The sequence below is a fragment of the Lactuca virosa genome, chromosome 5 (genome assembly GCF_052849685.1).
Source record: "Lactuca virosa cultivar CGN04683 chromosome 5, Lactuca_virosa_CGN04683_v6, whole genome shotgun sequence".
NCBI lineage: Eukaryota > Viridiplantae > Streptophyta > Magnoliopsida > Asterales > Asteraceae > Lactuca > Lactuca virosa.
Window position 1 is genome coordinate 430,088,578 of NC_136430.1, and position 7,949 is coordinate 430,096,526.

At 30.0% G+C, this 7,949-nt stretch overlaps 1 protein-coding gene across 2 annotated transcripts; it reads left to right on the forward strand.

Moving 5' to 3' along the window:
• The first annotated feature begins 2,951 nt into the window (after positions 1–2,951).
• On the forward strand, positions 2,952–4,788 carry LOC145113102 (transcription factor DIVARICATA-like). Of its 2 annotated transcripts, XM_079049201.1 has the most exons (3): positions 2,952–3,919; positions 3,992–4,105; positions 4,201–4,788. In XM_079049201.1, the coding sequence occupies exons 1-3, from the start codon at positions 3,669–3,671 to the stop codon at positions 4,616–4,618; spliced, it is 783 nt and encodes a 260-aa protein (XP_078905327.1). In that variant the 5' UTR covers positions 2,952–3,668; the 3' UTR covers positions 4,619–4,788. The 2 variants fall into 2 exon arrangements, with proteins under 2 accessions (XP_078905327.1, XP_078905326.1); XM_079049200.1 differs by having other exon boundaries at positions 2,952–4,105.
• Positions 4,789–7,949: the final 3,161 nt, after the last annotated feature.

Genomic DNA, 7,949 nt, shown 5'->3' on the forward strand with positions numbered 1-7,949 from the left:
CGGTCCCTGTAAAAATACAAAATAGGTCCATGTGAAGAATTATTTTACAGGAATGGTCCATATGTTCTAAAAAACTACATAAGTTGTCCCTTTCTCATAACAAATTTACACAAATGGTTCCTATGTTTCATAGAATTATAGATATGGTTCATGTCTAATAGAATTTTTTTATAAATGATATATGTGTTTTATAAAGGGGAAAATGCCACAAAAGTCACTAAGTTTACACAAAAATTCGATTTTGACACTGTGTTATTTTATATCTCAAATTGGACGCTTCGTTTCCAGTTTGTTACAATTATGACTATTTGACCGGTAAACCCGGTTGTCTCCTGACATGTCAGTTTTGATGATGTGATGTCAAAATTGAAAAAAATTGTCACAAAAGACATTAAATTTTCATTTTTTGTTTAATTTTGACACTAAGTTTTAATTTGTTTTTTTTTTATTTTGACGCTCAATTTTTTTTGTTCTAAATCGAACATAATTTTTTTTCAATTTTGTTCACTTTTGATGACGTGATACTTTATTTTTTTGTTTAAAATCAAAAATCATATTTTGTCCCATTTGAAACTGTATAAATAATTTTTTTATTTAAAACCATATTTTTTTTTGTATGAAGACAAGATTTTTTACTTTCAAAATTTAAATATTTATTATGTTAGAATAATTAAATAAAATAAAATTGAACATGAGGCAAAAATTGAACTTGGGCAAATTGGTCAAGAAATGTAAAAATGATTTCTATTGGTGATTTAACTAATTTTATGTTGGGTCATATTTTTTATATAGTTATTGACCAAAGTAAATAAATTGGGAAAAAATATAATGGAAATCAAGAAGTATACGTAAGAAAATAAATGAAATATAAAAGTTTTATCAAAATAATAAGCGTCATACTTTGGAAACATAGAAATTTCATATAAATACATAATAAATATGGTATAATAGTTAAAATATCTGGTTGAAACAGTTGAGAAAATAAACCAATTAAGATACACAAATTTTGTAGATAACAAACTAAATATGTATTAAATATATTATAATCGTATTGTATTATAATTGTATAATTCATGTACTATTATGATATTATGATTTTTTCCAACAAATCAACAAGTATATCTATGAGAATAAAAAAATCATGAATATATACAACAAACGATTCCTTGGTAATTAAAGCGAACATCGGACCCTCGTTTTAACGAGATCACATTAGTTTATTTGACTGTTGACTTCACACTTCTAAACCCATTTCAAAGTTGCAGCTTATTTCATTGTGCACTTGACACCTCTAAACTAATTTTAAAGTTGCGTATTTAATGAAAAATACGATTATAATATAACTAATACATATTTATACATAATATTATGGTTTGAATATAAAAATCATTGTATTTATATAAAAAAATATAGTTCTTAAATGAAAAAAAAATTATATGGTTTTAAATGGAACAAAAAAAATTATTTATATGGTTTTAAATGAAAAATTGTCAATATTGAATAAAATTAGAAAAATTATGTTCAATTGAAACAAAAAATAAAGTGTTAAAATTGAAAAAATAAAAATAAAACATAAGTCCTTTTATAAATATTATAAAAATATTTCATGCGTTTCATAAAACCACATAATTAATCCATAAAACTACATATAAAAATATTTCTAATAACAAATTTATAGAAATGTTTCTTAAATAAGAAAAATAAAAAAAATTGTATGAAAAATATAAAATTAACAAATACAATCCAAACTGCGAACCAGCCCACTAATTTTATTTTATTTTTTATATTAGATTTGTTCATATAATTTCATATTAAAAAACCTGTTTGGAACACATCGGCCTTGGTGTGGTCATTTTTAAAAACTAACTCATGCTAAAAATATGGTAAACAAACATTTCATGATCACATGTTTCACTTGTCATTTGTCACTGATTAGTTATAAAACATCAATGATCAATAAAGTATGTACAAATTTTAAAGCCAAGTATTTGAATATTTTTATAACATGTTTCATTTGTTAGTTAAAGCATGTATAGATTTTAAACCTAAGAACTTCAATATTTTTATTACAAGTTTCACATGTTAGTTGTTATTTGTTAGTATGGTTCTAAAAGACGCACCAATGCTTGTCATGACATGACACGTGATGTAGCCGTCTCGAAAACATTCAAGACGGGTTTGTTAAGCGTGTCGTCCAAATAACGTGTCAAGGCGTGTCTTGTCGTATTATGACACGAGTTTTTTTTTCCTGATCGGATATGAAACAATTGAGTTTTTGTTAACTTCTTGATATTAAGTGTTGATATAACAGTTCTAAAAACTTGATATATTTGATATAATTCTATAATTTTTTTTATGTATACAAAATTATCACATTTTGAAAAATATCATAGCTTGCCAAGGTATAAGCTTGACCTTGTCAATGTGCCACCTTGGTTGTTAGTGAATCGTTTATCTTTTTAGAACTAAAACCAAATTAAATGAATTCTCACTTCCAAATACTTGCGTTTTTTTTACGGTTGTTTTATTATATAATTTAATGAGGGTGTTGTAATAAAACATTTAAACATCTTATTGACACTTTTATAAAAAAGTTAACCTATAATTAAATACTTATAATTATTTTTTTCGGAAAACAATACAATTTCAGCCAACAAAAAGTATTTTAAAATTTAATTAAGGTGTCTATATGATAAAATGAAATGTGTTTTTAATCAAACCCCTTTATAAAAAATGATTATTATTATTATATTGATTTGAATAAACAAGTAAATAAAACTATACATAAAAAATTACTTCACTTTACATAATTTTAAATTATTATAATTTAATTTTCAAACACAATAATTATTCTGAAAGCGAAATTCCAAACACTTGTTAAATATTATTTTACAAAAAAAATATATATTTAAATAAGGGAAAGAGTGCACATTAAAATAGTGCTATTTCTTTTTAAATTGCAGTGCCCACAGCACCATCTCCTCCAATCATCATCCACCACCTTCTCCTTTTCTTGCTCTCTCTCGTTTGGTATTCCTGCTTTTCCCTTCTCAAATTCATCATCTTTTCTGTTTTCCCTAAAGAAAAGGGTAGAAATCGTCCTCAAGCAACCCTTTTTCTCCTTCACATAACCCAAAGATCCAAGAATTCAACACATAATCTTTCCTATTTTAGAGAGAGAAGGTTTTTTTTGTGTATTTTCTTTACCATTTTAAGCTTTTTAGGAAACCCCCTTTGCATACACACCACTCTGTCTTCTCATTTTTTAACTACCAACTGCCTTTTTCCCCTTTGCTAAACGATATGTCCAGAACTTCCCTGTTTTCCAATTTTAGAAATCATCCCCCGATTTCTGTTATCAGTTCAGACTGCAGATCATGTTCAGAGTTTCTAGGGTTTTCTTGATGTTTATTAATCTAATTTCGGGAATATATCGTGGTTAAGTTTCAAAAAGGTGTGTCTTTTAAAGATTCCTCAGTTATTGGGTGGTTGGCCATAGTAAACAGAAAAAAAAACTATTCGGATTCCTTTAAAATGCGTTGATTTTTAACCTTCTGTTACATAACCTTCCTACATTTGCTCCCCTGTTTTTTCTCTGCTCCTAATTTTCTAATATAAACTTCTAAAAATCCGATCTTGATTGTTCGGGGTGCTTTAATTAAGTTTCAATGAAGTGGGAAACAGATATCCTTTCGAATTCGTCTAGTTGGATGATGGAAGAGAGCTTAAAGAGCAGAATATGGACTCCTCTTGAGAACAAATTGTTCGAGAATGCGCTTGCAAAGTTTGATAAAGACACCCCTGATCGGTGGCAGAGGGTGGCGGAGATGGTCCCGGGGAAGACGGTGGCGGATGTGATGCGACAGTATAAGGAATTGGAAGATGATGTGAACAGTATTGAAGCAGGACTATATCCCAAGTATGGGTATAATAATAACACTTGTCCTTTTACTTTAGAATGGGGGAATAATCATGGTTTGGATACGTCCAGGTCTCCGCCGTATGGCGGCGGAGGAAAGAGGTCTCCGGTGGATGTGGTCGCTGCCGGTCGTCCTGTTGAACAAGAAAGGAAAAAGGGAGTTCCGTGGACAGAAGAAGAGCATAAGTAAGTCTACCCATTTTAGATTTCTTTGCTTTATACAATTTCTTGATTAATTTGATTGTAATCTGAAATGAATATTTGGGAATTTGTTCACACAGATTGTTTCTATTGGGGCTAAAGAAGTATGGAAAAGGAGATTGGAGAAATATATCAAGAAACTACGTTGTGACAAGAACACCAACCCAAGTTGCAAGCCATGCTCAGAAGTATTTCATCCGGCAGCTTTCCGGTGGGAAAGATAAGAGAAGAGCAAGCATTCATGATATAACAACAGTGAACGTTAATGAAAATCAAAACTCATTGCCAACAAATAAAAGAACATCACCGGAGCAATGTAAGTTTCAGTGGAGCCACCCCGGTGGTGGTGGTGATGCAGCCATGGCATTCAACCAAACAAATGGGAGCATGTTTATGTCTCCGAGATACAGAGGTAATGGTGGTTTACATGAATTTTATGGTGGATCTCAGAGCATGGTTTTTCAGATGCGACCTGCGATGCATTACCCTCGTGGATGAGCCAACATTTTCGTTTGATAACGTATGTAGTGATTATTGAAAATGATTGTTTTTCTTTTTTGTTTGATTTAAGTAGAGTTTGTTACGTTGTTTATATGTTTTCTTTTTTGTGTTTTTTGGTCACTCTCTTGTTGTGTTATCTATAATATGAATATTGTAGTTGTTTAGCATCTTAGTCTTGGACCGATTTGATCCCTTGTCAAGTTAGGAGGGGTATGCCGAGGGTAATTACGTCTTTTACATAAGACACAAGATCAACGAGTCTGTTCCACATTGTTGTTTCATCTCTTGGACGAGAAAAAATTACAACCGTTGACTAATTGACATTAGAAATGGACGCCAAATACAATATAAGGTTGTGTCATGTGGAGTTGTGTCTTTGTTAACAAACATACATTATGTATTGTTTACCAAACAAACATGGTTTACATGACATTAAAAAGAAAAAGGACCTCATAAACATCAATAGAACTTTTCCGTTAGAGTTGTATCAGATACTGTGTATCACATAACAAACAAATACACTTTGTATTGCATTTAATCTATATTATACTAAGATTTGACTATACTTGTGTCAATGAAACAAAAGTTACAACATTTTATTCTCATCTAATAGTAAAAATGTAGGTGGAATAGACACACAATGTAAAAGATATGAATGGTCTTGTAATCCTCGTTATAAAAAATTTGCCATAAAAAGTTTGTCTAGTATTATCATGTCTCGTATAACAAATGTAACCCAATAAACAATTAACTGTTACAAGAAACTGATGGTTGCACTACTATACACCCATTGTTACGCATCAACGTGAGTATCATTCCAAGATGCAATACACTTGATGTGGAAATCAATGTAGCCGATCCTTCCTGGTTTGCTAGTCACACCCGAATCTAAATCCCACTAGCACATGAAGCATCTTATGCTTCAAGAGCAAGACCACACATACCTTCTACATTTCCTTTATCTTGATGAAAATCTTTCTCAAGTAATTGCCTTTTAAGATCCTATTTCCTCAATGATTAAACATAAAAGCACGATTTCCTTGTACAAAGTAAGATTCATCACACTAAGCATATCTTTATTTTCTAGGCTAAATTTATATGCTTGGACTCTCATTTTTCGGTTTTCAGTCGTACATCATAAACTCTACCTAGGAGTGAATATCTATTAGAGGTTCAAATATTTGGAATTGGAGTTTTTATCGTTAGTAGTTTACCATCACATTTATCTATTTATTTATATATTTATGACATAAGTTTACAAACTTGCAATTTACGATAAAATTGTCGAAATGAGATTTTAGTGACACGATGATATGTTTGGTCTATGTAAGCATCATGCGATTGTGACTTCGGCCTACTGTATTTATTATTTAACAAAAGCAGACTTTTTTATTTTATGTTTGGATATCATGTGTCTATTTTTTTTTTTTTTTTTTTGAAACGGCGAATAAATTATATATAAAGAAAACCTCAAACAATTAGCAAGTAGCTAAGTTTGAGGGAACAAGAACAATAGTACAAAGAGTTAAAATTATAAAAGAAAATGAGCAAATGGAGAACAACTCCATTCTGCCCAATAACCACACCCATTCCCTCTATGTTTATATCATTCAAACGTTTGAGCAATTATCCCTTATAAGATCTGTAATTTTTGTTGCAGAAGTTCTGGTAGTTTTGGTCTTTGGGGTTCCATTTCATAAGATAAGAACTAATATAATGAAATCCATATAATGAAGATGCTAAACAAATGGAATATTTGACTTTGGAAATGTTACCCGCTATGTGTGAATAGATTCTGATGGTCTATCTTCAATATTATAAATCTCAAGCGACATATCTTTACTATCTTTTGAAAAAAAATAAAAATAAAAAATAAGTACGAGCATAATACACTCATTTACTTGCATGTCTTTTTTTTTTTCAAAACAAAACATGACGAGTTTAATGCTAACTATCCTATGCATGGTAGAATGAATATGTATGAATATCTTAAACTTTACTGAGGTGGTGTTTGTTTTTTTAGAAACTCTTCTTGACCTCTTATGTCTGCGTCGTGCAGACGTTTGGTCTCGCAGACTGTTTGTTTTTTAGAAGACCGCAGACCTAAAAATGTCTGCGCGCCCTCTTCTTGGCGCAGACATGGACCTATGTCTTCCAACATATTCTACCCTTTTCTTACCTCTTCCACAATTTATATATAACTTTTAAAAAAGAAAATATTTTTCTTTTGTAATTATTAGTGTTGTTTTTCATTTTTTATACTTTTGCTCCCCTTCTTTCTTGTTATATAATTATTTACTTCTTTTTTATTGTATATTTATTGTTTTTTTATATCATAATTATGTATTAACCAAAATGTTTATGTATATGGTTATGTACATGCTTTTATATTCAAAAAATATATTAATCCAAATAATTTTGACATAATTTTGTAGATATTTTTATTTTTTTGCACGTTTACATTTAGTAGGTAAATCTGGTAAATTTTTTTATATTATTTAGTATAAAAACAATATCATCGATTAATTAGTTCATATATATAATATCAAAAATCTTAATGAAGTTTTATTTTTCAGTTATCATAATTTATACCATGTTACTAACTAAGTTCATTTAATTTGTTGATTATTGAATCCCAACAGAATTTTAGCCCTTTGAATCACAATCACATCGTCGAATTTTGTATCGGTTTTAGTTTATTATTTTCGATTTGTTGCGTTTTTATCAGTTTTTTTATCGGTTCGGTTTTGCTCACTCCTAACTATATTTGTGAATTAGTTGTATGCTTTATTTAGTTGCTTAAGTTATAGTTGATGAAAAATATAGTTTGTTGTAATATTTTTTATGTCTAAAAAAATCGGTATATCTAAATTTCAATTTATTTTAACAACATGCAGATGTTAAAAAACAAACAGTCTTCTTCTTGCAGACTGCAGACATTTAGTCCAACTCTTCTACTGAAGAGGTTTGTAGATGTGGTCCGCAGACTGCAGACATTTTGTCTCCAAAAAAAGAAACAACACCTTATACTCATTCAAGACTATGGGTCTGTGGGATATTGTAGTACATGTGGCCCGACCTTTCTATAGTTTGTATCTCTCTTGTATGTATCCACAAAACCAAACTTTTAGCCGTAATTTTCAGAATTTAAATTCACAATATTGATTATAAAATCTAACAGAAACCTTAATTGTCCATGTCAACGTAAAAAATAGTCAAAATCTATGCATCCTATTTATAGTGGCCCATAGGGTCACGCCAGACACCGATGCACTCTTACTGGAGACTAGGCGGGAGCAATCCCGCGCCACCCGGAAAGCGACGACCA